At 41.9% G+C, this 27,151-nt stretch overlaps 1 protein-coding gene across 6 annotated transcripts in view; it reads left to right on the top strand.

The window, feature by feature from the left end:
• The window catches only part of PRR5 (proline rich 5), a 101,248-nt gene that overhangs the window by 49,947 nt on the left and 24,150 nt on the right, over positions 1-27,151 (top strand). For 5 of the 6 annotated variants that reach the window (XM_065672962.1, XM_065672944.1, XM_065672947.1 and 2 more), the window contains 5 exons: positions 2,428-2,508; positions 13,480-13,528; positions 14,217-14,274; positions 19,458-19,549; positions 21,755-21,895. In XM_065672962.1, coding sequence (XP_065529034.1) covers positions 2,428-2,508; positions 13,480-13,528; positions 14,217-14,274; positions 19,458-19,549; positions 21,755-21,895 — 421 coding nt within the window. The remainder of the gene's footprint in view (positions 1-2,427; positions 2,509-13,479; positions 13,529-14,216; positions 14,275-19,457; positions 19,550-21,754; positions 21,896-27,151) is intronic. The other variant, XM_065672957.1, reaches the window with a different exon arrangement.

Here is a 27,151-nt window from a genome sequence, read left to right as displayed (position 1 = left end):
AAGACTGGGCAACCCCAAATCCTGGTATCTCCAGGATGGGCAAATCTGGTCCCTGTTTTTCTTTCCATTGCTCCAAAGTTGGTTGCTGCTTCATTGCACTATACTCCAGTGCAGTGTGAGCAGAGGGAGGTCAGATGCAAAGCTCAGAAAAAAGACACTGTGGAGTCACTGGTAAAACCACATCCCCAGGAGGGATATGCATGCTGTAGCTTCTCATTCTTGGAAGATCTTTTCAGTAGATGTTCTAGGGGTGGCATTTAATTCAGTGGCTCCTAAATACATCTCCCCAAGTGTCCCTGAGGCTTGTTGTTGCTGTTCCTTGCTACTGTGGAGTACAGGCTGGGAGGAGGCATGAAGAATAAGAGACACGCAGAATGAGAAATGGCACAGAGCAGGAAGACTTCTTCCCTGTGTTTTTGTAATATGCCTTAAGATGTCATCTCCTCTTCTCAGCTGCAACCTTGAACGGGGAGAGCCACATGCCAAAAATGTGTATTTTCCCTTTGCAGATAGGATTGTGAAGGAAGAAGGAAAAACAGCGACAATGATAGCATGTAATACTGCTATTGGTAATCACACTCACTGTTATGATTTTCATGAATACATCTTAAAATACCCTTTAGTGATCAGTGCCATCATCTTTATTTTATACATGGGGTAACTGAGTCAGACAGAAATGAAATAACTTGCTGTCACTGCCAGCAGTGGGAATGGTTAATTTAGTAAAGGCTGTCATATTGGAAATTGAGTAGCAGTAGTATGAACAGTAGAGTGGATGAAGGCTGTGTATTATCATTGGGAAGCTAAAGCATCTGTATGCATGTTGAATAAAGGCTGAGCTTATCCTGCAGTATGTTCTTGGTCACTGAAAGATGCTCCTTTATGCCAGCTGAAACCTTAAAGACCTTAATGGTTTTGGAACTTCCATTCCATAGTTAAATGTGGTAGAAGTTCCCAGGCAGTTCCAAGAGTGAAGGAATGGCGATGGGCTGACAGATGGAGGGGCCACATGAATCTTCTTTTGTTTTGGAGTCAAAGCTGTGAGGCTATGAAAGGTGGCACTGTGTTGGGGAAGGGCAGTAAGACTTCTGCTCCCTTCTACTAATGCTGGAAACAGGTTTGGTCTCACCTTTCACTGGAATTTTACCACTGTCCTCAGACCTAAGCTTAGTGATTTAGGCTGGTGTGTCATCACATTAATTGTGTCAGGTGTATTTCAGGAGCATTTCAGAGCTTCATCTTGAAGCACATGCTCACTTGGAGGAGCACGTGCACTTTGAGGTGCAGCCTTGTTTAGTTCACAGGACTGGTAAGCATCCCTGTTAAGCATGTGGATTGCCAGATACCTAGAATACCTTGAAGACTTTTGCCATTGAGCATCCTTGAATTTACAGGGCTGGTGACCATGTGCCCCAGAAACAGGCAGTGTTGGGTATGTGACTTTCTGTTGAGCTAGATAATTTTGTGGTTTCAGTTCTGTCTTTGGTTGCATCTGATTGCAGAAGAAAGTCATCACCTCTAAGCAACTTCTGCTTGCAGAACAGTTAAAAATGGCATTGAAAATGAAAAGGGAACATTTTTGTAGGACAGATGGTTGGTCTATGCTGAGCATATCGCTGCCTCTCTTGCTGTTTGAGTTAGAAACTCTAGACTTGTTCTTTTAGCACAGCCTTGGTTTTCCTTTCCTTTAGCTGAAGTAAAAGTGTGCATCTTTGAAAAACGAGTTCGTGGTGATAGGAATCAGTCTTTGTAACCAATTATTCATTCTCTTTTGTTTCATTTTTGAAAGTAAATGAGAGATTGGTTAAATTGACTTAAAATTCATAATTGTCCAGTGTTTCTTGTATTATTCTTTTTTTAAGAACTAACCATTCTTGAGATTGCGTTCTGGTAAAATTGATTCTGTATTGTGGGTTAAACTTCAGGTATAGTGTCTAGCCTGGATAAATGCTGCTTTGTTGATAAAGAAATCACGTAACCATAGCTCAGACAAATATATGCCAACAACTGCAGGAATATCATCACCGATCTCATAGTGAAGATGTTACTTTTATCTGTAGTGAGCCACAGGGACAAAAATAAATTTTAGAATACTTCACATATACTCAACATAAAATATGTATAAGAAGTTTACTTAATATGCTTAAAGTACCTAAAATAAATAAATAAGCTTAAGTTTTTTGAATTAGCTGTTTTCAGATGTGCAGCTATTGAAGTTGGAACAAATCAAAAAGAACTGATTTTCAGAGATGCCATCTATTTTCTAGGCAGTAATTCCCTTTAAGGCATCTGAGATGGGGTACCAGCAGTCATCTATGACTTTTAAAAGGTCTTGAAGTGCCTAGGCAGAGACGTTAGACGTATTGTGGAAGTAATACCCTTCTAAAATGTGATCGAGTGCTAATGATTCCCCATGTCCTCTTTCAGTATCCACAATGGAGTAATATCGGTGTTCCAGCGTAAGGGTCTCCCAGACCATGAACTTTACAACCTCAATGAAGGAGTCAGGTAAGAGACTTGCCTTTACACAAGGTGTCTTTAGCCATTGTGCACAAAACTGTCTGCTGGCACTTGCACTAGAAAGCTCCTACAGCAGTATTACAGCGTTTTTTTTCCCAGTGGTAGTTTCGAGCAGTATTGTCAATCTGGCCTCAGTGCATAATTGTTGCTGATGTGTATGTCAACACCTCCTTGCATAGTGGGAGCAGAGGTCCTCCTTCTTCAAGAGAGATACTCAGATGTGAGGAGGATGGATTGTTTCAGTCAGTCTTGACATACCAGATTGAAATTAAGGAAATGAAAATGGGGACCCCTTTAGTAATGCAGACCTATTCTGTGACAACAGCGTTGCCCTTTCCATAGGTGTCAGGTCTAGCTCTGAAGTCCTTCCCTTTCATGTACAAAGGATGTAAATCCTGGTGGTACCTAACATCTAGCTGCTTCTTCTGCACAAGCTGAATATGCTGTAAATGTTATAAAGCCGTCTTCTCAACACAGTGACCTTAGTAACACAGATTCCTACTTCTTTCTCATACTGTGATGATACCATTTGCAACAGACTAAATAGGAGTGAGATGCATAATGGGAACTCCTCGTCCTGAAAAAGTAAACTGAAAAAAACCCAAAACCAAACCATCCAACCAACCAACAAAAAAAAAAAAACCACCCACCCCCCAAAAAAACCCCAAGAGAGAAGCTGGAAATCCTACCATTCCAATTATTTACATTATAATTGTAAAGATAAGCTTACCAAGAGATAAACTGATATCTGGATTTACAGCACTTCACTTTTTACTACGTTTTCTAGCACTTGCTGTTGCTTACTAAACCCTCTCTCCTTGACAAGGGCAACGTGTAGCAGATTTCGTTTTACAAATTTGGCCCAACGCCCAACACCGTAGAATAAAGGTAGGAAAGAAGATGCACTTCCAAAAGACAGACAGCTTGTTACCTTCCTAGCTGTCTTCAGATAAGAGCCTCAGTGATTCCCTTTCCCTTACTGCTTATTCCCACTCAATCCATCTTCCAGAGTCTGAAAATATCCACAGAATATCCAGTTATTCTGGGATTATCTCTTCCTGTTTGGTTCTCAGTCTGGAATAGCTGGCCCAGTCTGGTTCCTTTGTTTGTGGAAATATCCAGGCGAATGACATTTAGTCTGTGATTTCTCTTTTTCCTGCTCTGTCTTTTTGAAATTAAAAGAAACTTATTCTCCAGCTATTTCTTGCTTCTCTGGGGAGAAAGTGACATATAAAGAATAGCTTTCCTAGGATGGCTGTCAGTTAGCATGATCCATCAATCATTTCAAGTTAGTTATTGGAATAATAGTTAATCATTGTTACTGGAAGTGCAGTTAGGATTCTTTAGCTTTAATCTGAATGACAAAAAAAGATGGTTCTGGGCTGAAATTTCCTGGCCCAATGCATTTGCCTCAGGATGCTCATCTGCTGGTGAGGGACAGAAGAGGAAAAATTATCTGCTGATGTGACAGAGACAAATAGTCTTGTATGAACCAACAAACAGAAGACAGACATTACAAATAGACTTATTTTTTTTCCATTTTATGATGGGCTTTGCTTCCACATAATAGACCTGTTTCTTTTTGGTAGGGTAAGGATAACACTGCTTTGTTGTTACCTCAGCTGATCACTCACTTTGGGGGGAATATCTGGTGACTTTTACCTGAGCTGATGGACAAAATGCTGTGAAATCTAGACTGAGCTAGCAAGCTGCTGTCATAAATGAGGCACCAGCAGCATAACTGTCCTGGGATGAGTGTTTGGAGAGATGCAGCATGGCTTTCAGGACTGGTTCTTTTCTACTGATGCTTTGAGGTTGTTCCCTCTTGTGTCCAACTTGGCCTGAACAGCCTTCTAATTTATTGTCAAAAGCTGTCTACCCTCTCAGAGACAATTCTGAGTTTGTTTTTGTGTTCTCGTGTGTGTCCTGCTTGCTTCATTCATAGAAAAGTTAAGCTGAGAAAACTGCGAGTGAGCAAACAGGATGCAACAGCCAAAAGATCTGTCTGCGAATGAGAGCATGGTAGTGGCATTTTTTAAGCATGCCTGTTCACATGCCCAGCCATGGCCTCTTGCCAGAAGCTACTGCATTCACAGAATCACAGAATCACAGAATCCCAAGGGTTGGAAGGGACCTAAAAAGATCATCTAGTCCAACCCCCCCGCAAGAGCAGGGTAACCTACAGTACATCACACAGGAACTTGTCCAGGCGGGCCTTGAATATCTCCAGTGTAGGAGACTCCACAACCCCCCTGGGCAACCTGTTCCAGTGCTCTGTCACTCTTACAGTAAAGAAGTTCTTCCTGATGTTAACGTGGAACTTCCTATGTTCCAGTTTACACCCATTGCCCCTTGTCCTATCACTGGATATCACTGAAAAAAGCCTAGCTCCATCATCCTGACACCTACCCTTCACATATTTGTAAACATTGATGAGGTCACCCCTCAGTCTCCTCTTCTCCAAGCTAAAGAGACCCAGCTCCCTCAGCCTCTCCTCATAAGGGAGATGTTCCACTCCCTTAATCATCTTTGTGGCTCTGCGCTGGACTCCTTCAAGCAATTCCCTGTCCTTCTTGAACAGAGGGGCCCAGAACTGGACGCAATATTCCAGATGCGGCCTCACCAAGGCTGAGTAGAGGGGGAGGAGAACCTCTCTTGACCTACTAACCACTCCCTTTCTAATGCATCCTAAGATGCCATTTGCCTTCTTGGCCACAAGAGCACATTGCTGGCTCATGGTCATCCTCCTATCCACCAGGACCCCCAGGTCCCTTTCCCCTTCACTACTTTCCAGCAGGTCAACCCCCAACCTGTACTGGTACATGGGGTTGTTCTTCCCCAGATGCAAGACTCTACACTTGCCCTTGTTAAATTTCATCAAGTTTCTCCCCGCCCAACTCTCCAGCCTGTCCAGGTCTCGCTGAATGGCAGCACAGTCCTCTGGTGTGTCAGCCACTCCTCCCAGTTTTGTGTCATCAGCAAACTTGCTGAGGGTGCACTCAGTTCCCTCATCCAGGTCATTGATGAAAATATTAAACAGCACCGGTCCCAGCACCGACCCCTGGGGAACTCCACTAGTCACAGACCTCCAGCTAGATTCTGCGCCATTGACCACAACTCTCTGCCTTCTTCCTTTCAACCAGTTCTCGATCCACCTCACTACTTGACCGTCAAGCCCACACTTCCTTAGCTTATCTATGAGGATGCTGTGGGAGACAGTATCAAATGCCTTACTGAAATCAAGAAAAACTACATCTACCGCTCTACCATCATCCCTCCACCTAGTCACTTCCTCATAGAAGGCTATAAGGTTGGTCATACATGACTTCCCCCTCATAAAACCATGTTGGCTGTTCTTAATGACCCCCTCATCCTTGATATGCCTAGTGATGGAGTCAAGAATAAGTTGTTCCATCATCTTTCCAGGGATGGAGGTAAGGCTGACCGGTCTATAATTACCCGGGTCCTCCTTCTTGCCCTTCTTATAGATTGGTGTGACCTTTGCCATCCGCCAATCCTCAGGCACCTCGCCCGTTTCCCACGACTTACCAAAGATGATGGAAAGTGGCCTAGCAATGACCTCCGCCAGCTCCCTCAGCACCCGTGGGTGCATTCCATCCGGACCCATCGATTTACAGATGTCCAGTTTGCATAGCTGATCCCTAACCCAATCCTCATCTACCAAAGCAAACTCCTCCTTTGTCCTGACTCCTGGGGCTACAGAAATCCGGGGCCCTCGGGGAGAGTCTGCAGGAGTAAAGACAGAGGCAAAGAAGGCATTCAGCACCTCTGCCTTCTTTATATCCTCTGTCTCCAGGGTACCCACTTCGTTCAGCAGTGGGCCTATATTGCCTCTTGTTTTAGTTTTATTTGCTATGTATTTGAAGAAGCCCTTTCTATTGTCTTTAACCCGACTAGCAAGATTGAGTTCCAAGGAGGCCTTAGCTGTCCTAATTGCCTCCCTACATCCTCTAACAACTGTCCTATATTCCTCCCAAGCGGCCAGCCCCTCCTTCCATAATCCATAGATTCTCCTTTTCCACTTGAGTTTGCCCAGCAGCTCCTTGTTTAACCACGCCGGTCTCCTAGATCCCTTACTTGACTTCCTACTCATTGGGACGCTCCGATCCTGAGCTTGGAAGAAGCGGTCCTTGAATGCTAACCAACTATCTTGAGCCCCTTTACCGCCTAGTACACTTTCCCATGAGACTTCCCTTAGCAGTTGACTGAAGAGGCCAAAGTTGGCCCTTCGGAAATCCAGAACTGTGGCTTTGCTAGGTATTCTATTCCTCCCACACAGGATCCTAAACTCCACCATCTCATGGTCACTGCAGCCAAGGCTGCCATTGACCGTCACCACTTCGACCAAACCCTCCTTGTTGGCGAGCACTAAATCTAGCAGCGCTGCTCCCCTAGTTGGTACGTCCACCATTTGCATTAAGAAATTATCATCAATGCACTCGAGGAACCTCCTAGACTGTGAATGACTGGCTGTGTGAGTCTTCCAGCAAATATCGGGGTAATTAAAGTCCCCCACGACGACTAAGGCATGTAGTCGCGAGGCTACTTCCAGTTGCCTGTAGAAAGCCTCATCAACTCCTTCGTCCTGATCTGGAGGTCTGTAATAGACCCCCACAACTGTATCACCCGTGCCAGTCAGCCCCTTGATTCGTACCCACAGACATTCCACTTGCTCCTCATCTGACCCCGGACAGAACTCAATACATTCTAGTTGCTCTCTCACGTAAAGAGCAACTCCACCACCTCGCTTCGCTGACCTATCTTTCCTAAAAAGGACATAGCCATCCATGACCACATTCCAGTCATGTGAACTGTCCCACCATGTCTCTGTAATCGCCACTAGATCATAACCTTTAGCCCGCACACAGACTTCTAACTCCTCCTGTTTATTCCCCATGCTGCGTGCATTGGTGTACAGGCATTTCAGGGAGCCAGTCCTAGTACGCTTTTTCCCCTGCGGGACAGGGTCTAAAGAGCTATCCTTTCCCACAAGTGAAACAAGAGATTGATAGTCCTCCTTAGCCCGCCATCCGTCAATCCCTAGCATGTTCCTCTTGGGCTTGTCCCCAACAGGCCCAGTTAAATCCCCTCCCCCCTTCCTAACTAGTTTAAAGCCCTGTCAATAAGCCCTGCTAACTCCTGCCCCAAAACCCTTTTTCTTCTCTGGGACTGGTGTATCCCGCCTGTCACCAGCAAACCAGGTGTCCCATACAGCAGCCCGTGACTGAAAAACCCAAACCCCTGCCTTTGGCACCAGTCACGTAGCCATACATTAACCTGCAGAGTCTTCTTATATATCCCTTCACCCTCGCTTGCAACAGGTATGGAGGCAAACACCACTTGCGCTCCAGACCCTTTAACCAGCCGTCCCAGGGCCCTGTAGTCTCTCTTCATTGCCCTTACGTTCCTCGTAATAATTTCGTCACTGCCAACCTGAAAAACCAGCAGTGGGTAGTAGTCAGACAGCTGCACCAGTTCAGAGAGTTTCTTTTTAACATCTCTAATCCGAGCCCCAGGCAGGCAGCAGACCTCCCTGTGGGGTGGATCCGGTCGACAAATGGGCCCTTCTGTTCCCCTCAGAAGGGAGTCACCCACCACAATTACTCTTCTTTTCTTCTTGGTTGGGGAAGTTCTGAGGTATGTGGGTGAGTGACTAGCCCTGGGTGACTCACTAGATAGATTTGCCTCACCATCTCCATTCACCTGGCCCTGAATTTCCAAGACCTCGTACCTGTTATTCAAGGGCAACTGGGAGGGAGGAAGGGATTGTGAGGGTTTTCGCTTACCTCTCCGAGGAGGAACCTCCCTCCATCCATCCTTGTCCATTAAGCTCTCTCCTTCTGTCTGATGGTAGGAGGGAAGGGGATCCATAGCTTGTTGAACCACTTCCCTCTGCCCTTGCCTTAGGGTGTGGTTCCACCAATCTATTTCACTTTCACACTCTCTAATGGCTCTCAACCTTTCTACCTCCTCCCTCAGTTCAGCCACCTGCCTGAGCAGGTCATTTATTTGCTCACAGCGAACACAAGCAGTGTCACTGGCTCCCTCCAATACAAGTGCCAGGCTCAGGCATTCGCTGCAGCCAGAGACCTGCACAGCTGCATGTCTGCAGGAAGGCTCAGTCTGGATACCCACATTAGTACTCACTACAGCTTTCGATCGTGTTGTAACCATGATCTATCTGGTCAATCAATCCGTCTACGTCCCTCAGCACTCCTTCCCCCTCCTGTACTCCAGGCGAGTCCTCTCGATGAGGCGGTTGGAACGCTCCCCTGCCCACTCGCCTGCCCGCGCGAACAGCCGCGCAAACTGCCTCGACTCTCTGCCTCGACGCTCTCTGTTTGCCGGCTCTGTTCGCCGCGCTCCTGGTCGCCGCGCTCCCTGGGAAGGTTTTTTAGCCACTCCCAGCTGGTGCCACTCCTCCTGGCTCCGCCCCCTGTGAGTCAGCCCCTCGCGGGAGCTGAGCTTCCGAGCCCTGGGCAAGTCCTGTTGAGGACTTGAGGCTCCCTCCTCAGTGGCTCTTGTCGCTCTGAGGTGAGGCTCCTGGACGCTGATCTCTCCCCTCTCCGCTCCGGTGTTGCAGGCGTCCTCTCTCAAGCTACTCACCCTGGTGTTTGCTTCATTTTATTGCCAATCACAGTCAATAACATTTTAGGGCCTCCTGACTATTTGCATACAAAGCCCTTTTGCCTCACTTAAATTCAGCTCAAAACAGAACTAAGAAATACTGATTTGACACAAGCCAAAAATATCTGGCTTACTGGTATTGTTATTTAATTCAAAATAACTTTCTTTGGGTTAGTGTTATTATTGAATACAAAAATACCTGATTCATAAACATGACCTCAGAATTGGAACAAGTGTATTTTGCCTTATGATTGCCTTAGATGCATTTTCCCCACAAGTACATAAATGCAAAGAAACAAATAGCCATTATTTCCGCTAGGCAGAATTTGAGTGCAGAAGCATTCAGGTAAGCAGTTAGTAACTTTTCCAACAGTTACAGGACTAAAAGAAGTTATTTTATTTTACCTCTTTAATTACAGCATATTCTTGGATACTTTCATAATTAAACCATGAATATCCAAGTTCACTCACAGACCAAGTGTAAATATTTAAACAGCTTAAACCTGCAATATTTGCACATCATCATTTTGACTCAGGAATGTCACGTATATTCAACTATTGCATGTCACATATGTGCAAACAAATATGTATAACTTCCTTTTCTGAACGCACATCTCGAGGCTTTGGACCCTGGTTGTGTATGCACTAATTATTTAAGAAAACATCAGTGGGTACAAATCTGTACAATACCATTTACTTTTCTAGGTTTGACTCTCAAAAGCTGCCACTCATGTACACCAACGCCTTTTGATACCATTTGCACTCTTCTGGCATTAGAAAGTGGCCTTAAATATGGAGTTTCTTAGCTCTCAGAAGCCTTATTACCAAAAAAACAGTGTGTGATTTGTGTCTCTCTCATATTACTGTAGCTCCTGAATAACTGCTAAAGCTAATGAAGTATAGCGAAGTGATGAGGAGATACTCCAGTAACTGGGAGTATCACCAGTGTATGGCCTGTACCTTTCTTCTTATGAGCCCTTACTAGGTGATTTAATAGGGGATTGATTCAAAAGTCATGTAATAAAAATCTATATGCATATACTTACTGTTCAGTGTTTCTCTTGGTGCATGTGATTGTAATTGTATAGGAATTGTATAATGTTTTTTCCTTTTTCATTTCATGTACCTTATGTCATTTCAAAGTGTTTATTTACACCACTTGTAAATCAAGGAAGAAAAAGAAGGATAGGGAAACACAGTGGAAGCCGGATGTCCTGTATTAAAGCTAATACATATTTATAGCTGCCTCTTTTGAGTTTCAGGATACTGATTTGATGCAAACAAAACACATTTTTGTGGCATTTCCTCTCTCGCAGCAAGAGTTCAAATCTAGTAAAATCGCTTGTTTGCATTTGCTTCATTTAACTTTTTTTAACAGATATTATACAGTGTTAGACTTTCTATTCTGAGTAATGTTGCAAGAGTTAATTTCAAAATGAACCAAAGAAGCAGCAGCAGGAGGTTACAGAAAGCTCAGGAGCTATTTTATCATATTTTATGTGAATTTATATTATCATCTTAATTTATGTAGTTATTAAACTTCAGGCAAAGACCTGATACCAATGACAGGAAAGCTTCATAAGAGCCCTTGACTGGCTTCAAAACCAGATGTGCTTGAAGTGAAGTCTTCTATCTGATCAGGGATCTCATTTAGGTTTAATCAGATTTTTACCTGGATTTTATCATGATGCCAATGTATCTATGGTTATTCAGTAATCTGAATGATCCGCGATCTGACAGGTGACAACCTAGCTGATTTTTGTTGAGAGAAATTTTGCAAGGTTGAAAAAAACAAAATTACAAGCAGTGTCTTGGATCCTGTTTTGTTGTGGATCTCTTTTTTAAATGAATCTGAAATGAATCTGGGTGCAGAGAACATTAAACACCAGTGCTCTGATGTGGCCTGAGGGCCTCACTATTTCACTAGAAATTAATTAAGTAGCATGAAGTATCTGTGTTACTAGGGATTCACAAAGCAGGACACATTAATTGTGCTGTCAGTTCTTCCTCTACCCTGTAAATAGAGATGCTAATGTAGTTGAGTACTGGTTGGTGTGATGCAGTCCAGTGCATATAATTAGCTACAAGGGGGTTGTTTAGTTCACTCACAGTTGAAAAAATGTAAATGTGGTGGGATTTTATCAGAGGACTAGTTATTGGGCAAGTAGAACATAATTTTGTATTTCCTGCCATAAGTACCAGAAATTATCAGTAAAACCTAAAATATGAAAAGAGAAGGTATTTGCAAATTGCCTGTTCAAGAGAATGAGGAATCTGGGACTAGACTTCAATGAGTTGCTAGCTTGAGGAGAGGGTAGAAGATTAAGCAAAACCTGTCAGCATAAAGTATCAGGATTTTTTTGAATCAGTGGCACAAAGAGATAGATATACAGGAATAAATTGTCTTTATCATAGGAAAATTCAAAACTGCAAAAAAACCTTTCTTGTGATTTTAACCCTAAAAATAGTTATTATTCATGTTCAAAGTGAGAAAAACCTTCATCGCCATTGCTTGTGATCCAGAAAAAAAATCACACCACTTGGACAGTAAATTTTTACTTCGAGTGAGTGTTCCACAATTTGTCTGCAGCATTCTTGTACACGTTGATGTACTCTTAAGGCTTTAAGACTGTAACAGTGTTTGGGGGAAGTGAGTTTTAACCCCTGTCAAGGGTTTGTCAGTGAGTAACACTGAAGATGGAGTCTCTGGGCACTGCAGGGGTTGTCCTCTCCCATATGTTGCAAGAGCAGGCCAAGGCGCCTAGCCATGCAATGCCCATTCGTGGAGAGATCTATGGCTAAAGCCTGAGCTGGCTTTGAAAATTTTGCTCCGTATATAGTTTGTCTCTAGCTAAAAAGAATTTTGATGCTTAGGAACATCTGAAAAACTCCTTCCTTTTGTTTATTTTCTATTTCATTTATGCCTGGAGTGTTTACATAGGGTGCTATGAGGTCAGTATAGATAAATAAATAAGATACTGTATTTCAGCCTCCTAAAGATTGACCTTCTTCTCTTTTCCCTGAACTTTCAGAAGATCTCAAGAGGCTGTGCTAGCATGTGGTGCTAAAAACATCAGATCCAGCTCCTGCAGACTTTTTCATGAAGCGTATGGATATGCTGGACTAACTAAACCACATGTATTTATTTACTACTTAAAAAACTTGATTAGTTATTTGTTAAAGACATAACCCAAAGAGATAGATGATAACATGCTACTGAAACTATAACTTACATAACTACCCTAAGTGAAGTAGGTATTTGGATTTTTAAGTTGAATTTGATATCACTCTTCATGAGACCTGAGGTGATCACAGAGTCAGGTTTTCAAAGGAGCTCCAGGCCAGATTTTCATGTGTTTAGAAAACCCAGCTGGGACTACACTTCTATAAGGTCCAAGCTCTCATTTATGCATCTATATAGCAACCTGAGTGCAGAGAAGTATATCTAGGATCCAATGTCTGAGACATACATACAGCTTTTTAGCAATGTGTAGTGAATTTTACCTGGATACAAACACTGGGCTTGAGAATCAGATTGAATTCTTTTTCAAATTTGAGGGTTGTTCGTGGGAATTTTTTTGCTTGTGAGTTTGGTTTGCTCACTGAGTTTGCTTTGTAGGTTTTAGTGTAAAGGAGTCATAAAAGGCAGAACTAATCTGTTAAATTCCTACCTGCTTTTTGACTGAAAGTGAATGAAACTTAAGCTGTTCTGAGTCTCCTGAACGGAAAATCATGACCCTTTCAATGGAAACTGGCCAAGTTCCACACCCGCAACAAAACCCACAGAATTGTCATCCTACTTTGGGTTTCTCTCTAAATATTTTGACACAGTTCTTTTTTTCAGCCTCAAGCAGGCCAGGGATGTTTTGGCTTTGAACATGCCAGCCAAGTCACGTGCTCAGTTTTTGGCCTAGACCCACAGATGGGCAGAAAGCACCAGGAGTTCTCCCACGTCTGCAATGCCAGGCACCACTGAAACCCTAGAACAGCAGGAAAACAATTCCAGCATTTGTAAAAGGATTAGATGTAGGAGGGAAAGCATCTACTTTTCGTCAAATCTTAATTTCTTTCATATGTATTTGTGGAACTGAGCCATCTAAAAGCACAGCAGATGTTTTTGAACACACAGAATGCTGGTTGCGAGTCTTGGTATTGTTGAACCTGTTTGCTCTATTTGTAGTTAGGCATTGTTGACAGGCTCTGTGTTCATATGAAAATATTTTGATATTAGTGACCTCACCTTTTCCATGCAGTGCATAGCTAATACAATTTGCCAATTACGCAGAACCTTTTCTTATTCTTTTAATACAGGCAATTATTGAAAACAGAACTGGGATCCTTCTTCACTGAATATCTACAGGTAGACATGTGTCTTCTTTAATTTAAATCAGATTTCCTATTACGCTACTAAGAAAAATCATTTCACCCACTCTAAATGCTGATCTGGAGATCCTTGAAATCATTCAGAGATGTCCACCAACTTCTCTGTGTTGTGTTATTTATGGACTAATGAGATTTGAATTTTATATATATATATGTGTATCTAGTTAGATAGTGGAAGCCCAAACCATGGAATAGATTTGTGCAGTCATTGTATTGCTGTATGACATTGCTGTCTTTCAGTAGACTTTCAGACATTTTCTTTTAGCTTAAAATTGTAAGTTCTTGAGTAAATCAGTGAAGTTCCTTGTAGTATAGTTAATAGGAAAGACATTTAGCAGTAAGTACATGCCATCTGTTGAAGCAGTATTTTTCTGCTTCTCTAAGACAGCGCATGCTTTGTAGGTAAGCCACTTGAAGTCTGAGAAGCACTTTGTACTGCACAGAATGCGTACTGTATCCTGAAATCAGTAGGTGATTGTATCAGTGTTTGACAAGTGTCCCAAGTGATTTAAGCAAGATGGACACAAGAGGAGTCCTTTGATGAGTGATCATTAAAACAAAAGACCCCCTTCACTGTCAAAAGTTAAGAAAGAACAAAATGTGTAATGTGATGGCTGTAGGGAAGTACAGAATTGAGTAAAGGTAGTCTGTATTTTATTTTACAGAATCAGCTGCTCACAAAAGGCATGGTGATCCTAAGGGACAAGATCCGGTTTTATGAAGGTAACTTGTTTTTTGGCATGGCTACCTATATCTGTTACAGGAGTTTCAGCAAATGCATTTTGGAGGTAGTGTGATGCGTTCCACTATCTTCCTGGGACTATGGATTAGTTTGTATCATTTTGTTCCTGCAGTTTTTTGTGTCCTGCCTTGGTGTTCCCATTGATTTTCATCAAGGATTGGTGACTGCCTAGAGGAGCAGAAAGAAAGTGAAGGAAAGATTAACTGCAGCATGGACACTTCCTTCTCCTTCAGTTATAGCCTCCTCAATATTAAGGAAAAGTGGAAAAATAGACCGAGATTTCTTAATAAACAAAAACCTACGCACTAAGATCCCAGTTAGTTGAAGTGCCCGGCTATGTCCAAAATAATGTTGTAGGTTGTTTTAAGAGTTACTCTGGTTTCACGTGTACATAATGGGGTCAGACAGGTCAAGGAGCCATTTGTCTGTCTGCACCTTCTGTAAGTGTCACCTTATGGAAGTAAACATCAAGGAGAGGGCTGAAGCACCTCTCTTACGAAGGCAGGCTGAGAGAGTTGGTCTTGTTCAGCCTGAAAAAGAGAAGGCTCCTGGGAGACCTTATGACAATATAAGGTCTTCCAATACCTAAAGGGGGCCTACAAGAAATCAGGAGAGGGACTTTTTACAAGGACATGTAGGGATAGGACAAGGCAGAATTGCTTTAAACTGGCAGAGGGGAGATTTAGGTTAGATATTAGGAAAAAATTCTTTACTGTGAGGGTGGTGAGGCCCTGGCACAGGTTGCCCAGAGAAGCTGTGGCTGCCCCCTTCCTGGAAGCATCTAAGGCCAGGCTGGATGGGGCTTTGAGCAACCTGGCCTAGTCGAAGTTGTCCCTGCCCATGGCAGGGGGATTGGAACTGAATGATCTTGAAGGTCCCTTCCAACCAAAACCATTCTATGATAACCTCCACCCAAAGTGTCATTTTACAGTCACCCTCATTTCATGTCTTATGCTATTGTGTGGCATTTAGATGTGCTCTTAAATATGCTCTTTTGTCCTAGATGTAGGCATACAAGTTGCACCAAGGGGGGTTTAGATTGGATATTAGGAAAAATTTCTTCACCAGAAAGGTTGTCAAGCACTGGAACAAGCTGCCTAGGGAAGTGGTTGAGTCACCATCCCTGGAGGTATGTAAAAGATGTGTAGATGTGGCACTTAGGGACCTGGTTTAATAGTGGACTTGACAGTGCTGGATTAACAATTGGATTCATTGATCTTAAAGGTCTTTTCCACCCTAAATGATTTTTTGATTCTATACATCATCAAAGGAGGAAATGGTTTTGGAATATCTTGAAGAATTGTTGCTATGTAAACAGCCTGAATATCTCTGGGGAGTCTTGAGGCGGTTTTAAAGAAGTGCATCTTTTCTTTTCCAAAGCTGCAGTCATAATACCACTTAGTCTAAATGTGCTGTTTAAGCAGTATGTTTATCCTGGAGACAACTATTTCCATTAGTTTCAGCTCTCTATAAATTCTAGATGTGACCTTTCATCACTGACAGTACAGTTGGTCAGATTAAGATGGTGCTATGGGGCACAGGTTTTCTGGTTAGAAGACAGTAGCCCTAAACACCCCAAAAAGACAACAAGTTTCACATTAAAAGAATACCCCCAAAGGGTACACATACTTTAGCTGAACACAGAATTCTTCCATTATATAAAATACCAGCTTGGAGAGCATATGGGGAGCTATAAGGATGTCAAAGTCTTCATAGCTGCTCTGTATAAATCACAAAGGAAGTTGGGTTTAAAGTATCAAATCAGCAAATTAGATGTGGAGACCTACCAAAGTCCAACCCATTTTTCTTTTGGTTTTACTAGTTTGAAAATCAAAAATGTACTATCTCTAAGGTTTGAGATCAAAGCTGAGATGAAAAACTGAAATATGAGACCACTAAATAGCTTTCAAATGTAGGAGCATGCTCAGCAAATAAAAAAGATTCAGCAAGCTGTTATGTTCATTTTGGGTTTTAATTTATTATAACATTTTGTGGTTGCCCCTTAAAATATGGTCAGAAATCCTGGTAAGGTGACAATTAAACCAGTCATGTTTTTTCCATGTCCACCCTCAGAAATGTGAGCTCACTAAAACTGGCAAGTTTCAGGAGGGTAGCTGTAATGTAGGAATCTCATTCAGAGGCAGAGGTCTTTCTGACAGACAGCTGTTTGGTAACTTGCCTGGGGAGCTGTGGATGGATGTGAGTTTCCAGGGCTGAATTTGGGGTTCTTTGCAGAAGAGGCAGCAGCACTGCAGAGTCCATCCTGTAGTCAGTGACTCCATGGCTCCCAAAACACCCAAGACAAAGTTGGGAGCACAGAAATTTGGGGAGCTTCCATCCTGAGCAGGGCTCCCTTTCTGGGTCAGCCGCAGCAGCAGTCCTGCACTCAAATCTCAGGTTGTCCCACACCCCAGGGTTTGAGTTTCCCTAGCCGGTTGGTGTTGTAGTTTTCAAAAGTGAAAAGTGATCACTTCAGAGCACTCTTTAGAGGGGTTTTGTCCTGTAGTGGGTTTCGAAACAATGATTTTTTTTATTCTTATATTTCTTACAGGAGTCTCAGTTAGCTTTTAGAAGCACTGTGAAAAGTACTGCATTTATTTTATGTCATACAAAATTGACTATATCATGCATCATTGAAATGAGCATTTAAAGTAACTCAGCTTCCTAAAATCTGGCAAATGCTTCTGGTAAATGTAGGGATCTTTGCCTGATGGGAAACCAAACATATCCTTGAATGGAAGTGAAAGTCACATTCCTCCGTGTGAAAGATGTTCATCATCAACAAACCACAGGAATTCTTCCAGAGCCCCCTGTAAAAGGCCTGCCTGGCAAAGGCAGTTCACCCTGCAGCCTTTCTGAGCCACTGTACAGAAATCCATCACTTCACAAAGCAAGCTGGCCACAAGATAAAAGGAATGTACGATAGTAAATGCATGTTTGTCTCAACAGGGTAATTTGATTTCATGCAATTCTAGCAGCAAGATTTGAAAATGACTGATGTTCAGCACCCACATCTAGAGCCAGATTTGTAAGGGCTTAGCTTCCACTTAACCTTAGCTTGTGGGTAACTAGCATATTTAACTCTTTTTAAAACTCTGCCCTCAAGGCATAGAGGGATTTGGCTTCTCATTCATGATCAGATTTACCTCTTTGGAACACCTTCATATTTCAGGCACCTGTATATGGAGGTTATAATGCAACAGCATTGTCATGGTTTAACCCCAGCTGGCAACTAAGCACATCACAGCCACTCACTCACTCTCTCCTGGTGGTCTGGGGGAAAGACTTGGAAAGGTAAAAGTGAGAAAAGACAGTTTATTAGGTAAAGCAAAAGCTGTGCATGCAAGCAAAGCAAACCAAGAAATTCATTCATCACTTCGTATCACAGGCAGGTGTTCAGCCATCCCCAGGACAGCAAGGCTCCATCATGCGTAACAGTTACTTGGGAAGGCAAATGCCATCACTCTGAATGTCCCCCCCCCCGCCCTTTCTCCCTCTTTCCCGAGGTTTGTATGCTGAGCATGATGTGATATGGTCTGGGATATCCCTTGGGTCAGCTGGGGTCAGCTGTCCTGGCTTTGTCCCCTCACAGCTTCTTGTGCACCCCCAGCCTGCTTGCTGATGGGGTGAGAAGCAGAAAAAAAGCCTTGGCTCTCTGCAAACACTGCTGGGCTATAACTGAAACATCCTTGTGTTATCAACGCTGTTTCCAGCACAAACACAAAACACAGCCCCATACAAGCAACTACGAAGAAAATTAACTCTATCCCAGCCAAAACTGGTACAGGTTGTTGTTGTTGTTGATCATTATTATTATTATTGTTGTTGTTGTTGTTATTGTTATTGTTATTTATTACTGCTACAGCTGCTAGGAAATTTTGGACCAGATTCCTTTCTGTGTTTCACTGGAATTAATGCAAGACAAATTTAGGAAAGAATTGAAACCAAGAACACCCTTTTCAATCTTGTGCACAAGTGTGTAAGACAGAGAGAACTCCTGCCTGGTGGTACAGAAACAAAGACCTTGGCGTGGTTCACATACCGGCAGCTGCAGTATAGCATGGTGATCCACATTTGTCACTGAAAGCACTTAAAGTCATTAACCCAGGAATAATTCAGGAGTTGCAGATGGGCCAGAGCTGGTGCTATTTGTCATGTACTTAAAAATGCAGGGAGATCAAGTATCCCATAATAAAGATTGGCACTTGGCTAACTTTGAGTAGGAGATGCTTTCATGCATAGTTTCTTTGTGATATGTGTGTAATTCTGGGCAAAATGTTCCTTGGCTGAGTCCCCAAGTAATGCTGTAATACAGAAATTAAGAATAGTATCTGATTCTGACACCAATAGTAATATTGATTGCTTGCTATTGAATTTGCTTCCTGATAAGCCATATTGTCTTCTATGAATGCCTCATAATCATTGATGCATATATCTCCATAATACTTGCTGGTGGAGGTGCAGTGGCATTGCTCTCCATTCACAGTTGGATTGGGGACACAGTGATGCTAAAGAGCTTGCCCAAGGTCACACAGGCTATTCTGGGGAACAGAGATTTGAAGCCAGCATCCAGATTTTGACGGCATTCTTTGAAAGTTACAGTAAAAAATAGAGCCGCAATACACCATTTTTTCCCATCGATCTTGGGTGAGATTTTCTGTGTAACCAGAGATACAGGGAAGTTAAGGGGTTGATTTGAGGGGTTGCTTTGTGGAGCATCTCCACAGAGTGGTTTGCTCTGCTGCCTTGCCACTTGGAGGACAGAGGGGAGAGTGGTGAGGTAGGGATTTTTCTGCAGGAATGCTTCCATGTTTAACCTGCTGTGTCCTCCTCCTACTGCTCTCCTTGTCCACAACTGCAAGAAGAGGAGGAGGAGGCAACCTGGGCTATTACCGTTTGTTCTTCATACTCAGAAAATTTGAGTAAGCACTAACCTGAAAGTCTTTGAGTTTACTGAGAACATCAGATGTGTCACCTGAAAAGACACAAATACTGAATGATCTGATACACAAAAGGAATACTATTTCCATACTGCTAATAGTAGCTGTTACATGATTCATCTTTGTGTATAGTAGCATATTCACATTGTTTCCTACATGTCTTAATCGTTGCAGTTACTTATTGCAACATAAATAGTTCACTGTTTTGTTTTGTGTTTTTGCAGGGCAGAAACTACTGGATACCTTAGCTGAAACCTGGGACTTTTTCTTCAGTGATGTCCTGCCCATGCTTCAGGCTATTTTCTATCCTGTGCAGGTGAAAAATCATTCTGTTACTATAGAATCTTGAAAAACTGGAAAAAGCAACCTTACTGGTTCATCAACAGATTGATGCAATCCTTAACTTTCTCTCCTTGGGCCAGCCTCCCAGTGCAGCTGTTCTGTATAGTCATGTCATGCAAATAAGTTACTTATGCAAACAGGTTTGAAGTGCTTGTGTGAAAAAGATGAAGGGGAAATTTGAAAACCAAAGTGGACTGCAGAGAGGATGGTGATTCCTTCTGCCAACTGACACTAAAGGTCGAAAAAGGTTATGAATGATAAGGTCTAATATGCACACTGTGAAGTAAGTGGAGCTGTGTTGACTTAAATATCTGCATATGAATTTGTACTGGAAGAATCTCCATTTTTGAAAAGGAATTGTATTTCCTTTGTAACTGCACAGCAATAGTCAGTGGAGTAAGACCAATTTACATGAGCACAGAATTTGACCCTGGTAATTTTAGATCCACAATAGGTACTTGATGTGATTCGGATGAAGGATCAATCCTTTAATTTAGTGATGGCCATAGAGTGTTGTTTGTTACTTAAATCCCAAGGAAATCCTTGTACCAGACAAGTGCAAGTGACCTTCTGGAGTTGCTCCTATATGCCTAAGGATTTTAGTAGGAGCTTGATGCCTAAACATATTTGAGGAAACTTCAGAAACCTTCTCGCATTTTTCTGAGTGGACTTTATGCCTAAAATGATTGTGCCAATGTTAATGGTATTGCCATTTGCAGATAATACAGGGATAAATTCAGTGGAAAAGCTTCAGCTTTACACAGAATTTGATTCTGAAAGGTAAGAACTCTAAAAACAGGCAGGACTACTTCACCCATTGATTCGTGTCTTACTAACAGAAACTTTAAAAATGATAGAAATAAGATAGCATTAGAACACAATGGGAGATTTTGTGTTCCACATAATTCAAATGTAAGGCGTTTGAACACCTAGAGATATAGGTAGGCTCTCAGCCTGGTTTTCCAAAGCACTTGACTAAATTAGAACTCAGATGTTTCTGAAAAATGTATCAAATACTCCTTTTCACTGTTGTGTTCCTGAAGCCTTTGAAAATAATTTAGCAACACAAGTCTCCTCACCTTTGAGATGGAAAGAATTGCTAGAATTTTCAAAGGAGCCTAGAGAGTGTAAGAACCTTAAATCCCATGCAATTTAAATAGATCTGGGTGCCTGATGTTCTGAGGTTAATTCCAAGAGCCCAGCTGGTGCTCTTGTGAATTTAGTTCATTAGAAATTGAAGCAAATTTGTGGCCTTCAGTATAAATTGCTAACAAAGTGAAAAGGAATGGGTGAGGTAGAGTGGAATTGGGTCAGGCTTCTGTATTCCAAACTAAGATAAGTCAATACTAGCTGCGTACCAGACCTTCCGGAAGTGCTAATATTTGGCTGGCAGCACTCATAACTGCAGGCAAGAATAAACCATGTATATTCCATGAATATACCATGTATATACCAAGAATGTACCAATAAAGTACAGCCATATATACCCAAGTAAAAAACCTTGATGCAAGACACAGGAACAGTTTTACAGCCCTTCATAAGGCATGCAATGTTAATCTCTGCAGGCAGACCTAGCATTGTATTCTTCAGGTGAGATTTTCTTCAATGAGAATGTATTCCTGCAAAAAGATGTCTTTGAAAATGCATCACGAAACTTTAGCTCTGCGCGTGCCTTATAGTGAAGTGTTCCAGACTGTAGAGAAAAGGGGGATCCATAGGTGGGCTGAGTTGGGATTCCCATTGTAATTTGAAGACAGTAACTGGACAGTACTAAAAATCTTGAGAAGCAATAGAAATTCTCTTTTTCAACCCTGCTTTAAATAAAACAACCAAGCAAAAAAACCAACCCCCAAACCAAGCATATATGATACTTTTCATTATTGTTAAAGTAAAAATATTCATATCTATCCTGTGCTCAGATATGATCCCCCACACTGCACCCTGCCATTTTCACACACAGTCAGGCTCAGTCATTGTGTGCAACTTTCATTACTGCCAAATCAAATTCACTGTTCAGACTTGTGGGCTGCTCTGTGTCCTTTGTATGTTTCCTTTGTTTTTCCTTTAGGTTTACCATTCTTGTAATTCCTCGGAAGTGGAGGAAGGAGTTTTGACAGTGGATATTGAAACTCATTTTCACGCTGCTCATAATCTGTCTTGCTTTGTTTCTGTTTCTAAGGGGAAGGAGCCCTCGGTTCGGCAGCTGGCTCTTCTGCACTTTAGGAATATAATTACCCTCAACATTAAGTTGGAAGATGCATTATCACGTTCTCGGGCCAGAGTTCCACCTTCTATTATTCAGATGCTGTTAATACTCCAGGTAAATTGGCTACTTTTCTCAGTCTGTTTTCTTTGTCTTTTTGTACCATATTGCTGAAGCAGTCTCTGATTTTGCTCATTCATTGAACACTTCTTACACAGAATTACAGAGCTTTTGTGCAATTAACTGTGGTCCTGATTCCCAAAAGTAGAGACAGCAGAGGTTCAGATCTCACGCCTTAAGATCCAGAGGGCCTGAGAGTAAAGACTTGTTTTGAAACTTGGGCCTTGAAATACAAAGTTTTGCAAGCAGATCAGTGTATGTGGTAATAATGTGACTTACATTAAATGTTGTGTGTTATTGCATTAGCAGTTCTGGATCTGAACTTTCACATCTGGAGTAGGCAGTTTATGGTTGAATCATGGTCATATTTGGTCACTAGAACCAAATTCTGTCAAAACTGTTGATACAAAACCATTGAGACCAGATACTGTTATTTGTCTTCAGTATTAGATTATTTGGGTTTTTTTCAGTAGTAGTAGTGAGGAGAAACAAAATGGGGAGGTGCAAGCCTGTTAGCACTGACATTTGAGCTGAATTTCTGGGCTTTGATACTTGAATGGAACCAAAATTAGGAAAAAATATTCAGCCATAGTTCAAACAACAGTAAGGGCCACTGAAGTTGACAGCACAACACTGGTAGGGTGCAGAGAGCAGAACCGATATTCAAGGAGCGTCATGGCGATGGTCTTGGTTGTATGGTTTAGGTTGTCCTGAGAGAGGCAGGGAGTTACGACTTGATGATCCATATGGGTCCCTTCCAACTTGATATATTCTATGATTATGATATACTCTATGTATAGAACTTGGGTGTCTGCAGTTACTGGCAATGAACTGTCCCTCTGCAGACAGATTTGACAGTGCAGAACAATCTGAGGAGCCTGAGGGATGGAAACGGGAAGATAAAATGACTGATAAGTTAATGTGTGTACTGGGTGTGAAAGAGCACGTGCAGGGTCAAAGACTGGAATTCCAGACAAAAAGCAAGTTTAAGATTTTTTTGCTTAATTAAAGAAAAGCATGAGTTTGTGTTGAGGAGAAGAAAGGCTGAGGTGGAAAGAAGGGAGAAAGTCAGAAGCAGATTCTTTGGGGGTGAGGAAGTTGAGATTTTCTTGGCTGGTGATTTTTTTAATAAACAATTTGATTTACAGCAAAAAAAAGGATATAGTTTCTCACATTTAAAATGTTTCTTTGCTCTACATTTCCATATGAATTAGTTCTGTGTTTGAAATTGTTTTAAATAACAGGATAATCTGAAGGTCAATGATGTAAATAGAGCAAGGAGTAAGATTCTCTTTTCTGGGTGAAGAAATGGTATTTCACCCCTGCTATCACAGTGTACTTTTTGGAGAGTGTATAATGCTGTGTTGAACCTAGTTTTCTCAGAAAAAGATTATATGATAGGTCTGCCATCTTGCCCCATGTCTCACTTCTCCCTAGCCTCCGTCTTGCCAAATGCTTCTTGAAACTGCTGGCCAGCTGTGGCACAATGACAGTAGTATCAGAGATATTAAGATTCCTAGGAGCTTCATGGAAATTAGTATCTGGAGAGAGGAGAGGAGCCTCAGGGTAAAACTGAAGTATGGTTTTAACTGCATAATGAGACATCAAAGAATTCACATAATTGAACTGTGAACCCAGCTGTGTTAATAGACACCAGAGACTCCACATGAGAGAGCACCATCACGAAAAACTTAATCACAGGAGGGTTGTCTATCAGGCCTCATCCCTTCTTAGATGCATTCTAAACCAGGCTTCAGCAGGGTCATTACTAACAGATCTGCAGGCTTTTTTTGTGGTTTCTTCATTAGAGAGTCTGTTGGCTATGGGCAGGATCCGGCTTCAAATGAATTCAGTGGTGAGCTGGGAACTGAATAACATCCTGATTTAGAAAGTTCATAGGAGGTGATATGGAGTCATTTGCCAGGATCAGTGCTACAAGAAACTGTTGCTTTGCAAATCTGCTTTCTTCAACAACCAGAAGTGTTAACAAGATGGATGCCTGTTTAGGGTAAAAGACCAAATCCATTCTCATTGCAAATATGCTGATGGAAATCAATAATGAAGTGAAAGGGAGTTTGCCCCTGGATGTTTATTTCTGCATACGTTACCTACATGTGGTGGGGGTGGTGAAAGCCTTTTCTTGGCAATAACTCTGCCAAACTTGTGGTTTAAAATCTAATGGAAATTACAAGAAAAGGTCAAAAGAAGATCTGAGAATTAGCTGTTTACACGCTGAGCAGTGTTAGTCAATAATTGGATTTCAGAGCAAAGGCTTTTTCCCAGGCTCAAATGTCACATTAAACAAAAGCAAGTTTTATAGATTTATGGCGTAATAATGGAATTTTCTTGTCTTAGTTTAACTGAACATGTGAATAGGGCTGGAAAAGAGATGACAATTCAGCTGTCCAAGAGCGTATGGTGGAATTATATGTGGGGACTTTCCAGACTGGGAGATGGTGTCTCAGCATGGGCATTGTCTGATCCCTGTTTCTGTCTACCCTGTGTATCTCTTCCGTTAGAATCTCACTGACACTGGATTGGACTCCTGTGGCTAGAAGATGAGTCTTGTGATGCTGACCCTGGACCAAGTATTGAACTTGGTGCTAACTTGAACTATTTTTGTCCTGAACAGCCTCGTGCATCTGTGTTACCTAATTAGGGAGTAGGCCATGTTCTTCAAGACAGCAGCTGTAATGTCAGCTGAAGGTCACAGGTTGACAAAGGCCCATTCTGACATGCACCAGTCTGTCCTGTTAGACTGAATTAAAGTGGCAGAGATTTGGTAACTAATGCAGGGTGCATCTGGTATTGCTTATGTTTTAGCTTGTTGTAGTGTACAGGAAAAGATCTGTCAGTTTGTCAGGTAAAGACAATTTCCTTATGGAGTGGAAAGGAAGCTTTTTTTAAGAGGAAATGGAAGCTGCAGCAATCCTTGGACTTTAAATTCAGGGGGTAGTTGCTGATTTGGCAAAGCTCGGAAAGCACACATTTTACCTGAGCTTGTGTTAGCTTCACTGGCTTCAGCACGTGAGCAGTTTCATTGACTCCTGTGAAGTTACTGACCTATTGCAAGCTGCACACATTCCTTGCTTGCTCAGCAGGCTGCACACTGTGAAGGAGAATAAAACAGTCCGTGCCGAAGACGACCTGAATAGAAGGGCCTGAACTTCGTTGTTTGGGTGATTTTTTTTCCTTCTTTGTATCGTTTTTTGTTGTCCATAGTAAACGGGCCAGCATAGCCTGACCCGATTACAATGCACAAACTGAAATGTTAATCTTTTGTGGCAGCTTTATAGGCAACATAAGCTGAAGTGCCTTCAGGATATTCCTGTTTTAAGTTGCAGGGTCTTCAAGAGCAGAGTCATGGCTGAGTAAAGTAAAAGAATTATAGAATCATAGAATGGTCTGGTTTGGAAAGTACCTTAAGATCATCTAGTTCCAACTCCCTTGCCGTGGGCAAGGACTCCTCACCCTACACCACGTTGCCCAAGGCTCTAGCTAGAGCTCACATAACTACGCCAAGTAGTTGGTCTTGCTTTGATGACCTTTCTCTTTGGGTGAAATTAAGAAGTTGAGGGAGAAGGATAAACGGAAGTAGAGACTGCAAAAGAATTTTCTCCTTTGTGCTTTTGCGAACCAAAGAGAGCAAAACTACCACTAGAGGGTAAACAATCGGACTTACTTCCCAAAGGGTGTTGTCAAAGATGACCCTTGCCACTGAAACTGGAACATCTTTTCTCCAGGTATCTCTCCTGAGGTCTGAGAATACTGGAGGAGAAGCATTGGAGAGTGTTTATCTGTATCTTTCAGTTACCATCAGGTTTATTTGCATTCACAGAATCTCTCTGGGTAACCCGTGGTATTTAAAAACCCTAGAAGAGCACAGCATAGTATCTTTCGTGCTGAGGGATGAGGCCTCACTAAACATAAGCTCTGAAGAGAAAAATAAAACCTGTGGTTTCCTTTTTGGCTTCTCTGAGCTTCGTTTGAAATCCCTTGTCTGTTGTTTTTCTCTGTAAAAGAAGACAAAATAAATACATAAAACTGCACAGTGGGACCGATTTGTAATCTCTGAAAAATTCCTAAATATAAGTTCAGCTCCTTGCACTTTAAAGGGCTGGAAAAACACATCACAAGAGCTGAAAGCAAAATCCAGACTTCTAGTTTTCCTCTCAGCAGCCACATAGCAAACTGAAGACAGTGTAGTGGTTAAAAACAAAACACCCTTTGCTATGAGAAAACTGCAGGGTCCTGCCTGTGGAAAACAGATTTGCCATAACACTACAATATGTGTCAGCTGGGGTCAAATTTTTATAGCCATAGGCTTTTGAATTTGGTGGTTGCTTTTGAGAGGTTGTCTTCTTAAGTCTGAAGCGCAGGTTGAACAAAGCAGTGTGGGCCTGATGTTTTAACATGCTTTTAATTTCTCTTTACCTTTTTCTGAATTCCTGGTTTATAAGACAAAGTAGAAACCAATAAATGTATTTCAAAATACATTTAAAAATTAAAAAAAAAAAAAAATAAATCCCCATAAACCACATGCACTTCCCTTGGGTTGTGCATGAATGTGTTTTCTTCCTTCCTGGTGAGAGGGTGGCTTGTCTGTGTCATTTGCATCAGCCCCAAAAGCACATAAGGAGTCAGATAGGAAATCTTAAAGCTGGGACACTGGCTGACACAAAAAGAAGAGTCTTTCATTGCTTTGTGTTGACATACATAAAACTGAGAATCTGGTCCTCAAGATTTACGCCTTAAGAGTATTTTGTAGAAACAACACTCGCTTCTAAGCAATATCCTCTCTCTTCATCTGCCTTAGTACCATCAAGTATCAGTCTCTACCAGCAAGTGGAGTTTGCAATAATTAAATTGACACAGGTTTGTTATCCTGGAATGAATTTGTATTGCCACAATTTTTAATAAGGCATAACACTCATTTGTTGTAAGAAAAAAGAATTTTTTGAAAGACAATCTTGACCTTTTTGCTTCTGAGTACTCATCATATTTGATTTTTAATTTCTTCATATGGTTTTCATTGTTGTGCTAGTTTTCTGGTGCTGGGAATCATTTCTGCATGGAGGCAGCAAAAATCCTAGAACTATTTCATGTACATTGTGGGGTATTGCCTCGAGCAGGTTAGGATGTGCTGTGTTAATGAGTATGAGACAAGAAGCTGGGAACTGACCAGAATGTTCAAAACAGTGACAGCAGCGTTAGTCAGAATGCAATGCAGGGGAGCAAGTACCAACCGTCGGC

Source organism: Lathamus discolor, chromosome 1 (assembly GCF_037157495.1).
Source record: "Lathamus discolor isolate bLatDis1 chromosome 1, bLatDis1.hap1, whole genome shotgun sequence".
NCBI classification, from domain to species: domain Eukaryota; kingdom Metazoa; phylum Chordata; class Aves; order Psittaciformes; family Psittacidae; genus Lathamus; species Lathamus discolor.
Note: the sequence above shows the minus strand (reverse complement) of the source record. Positions and strands in the feature narration are given on the sequence as shown.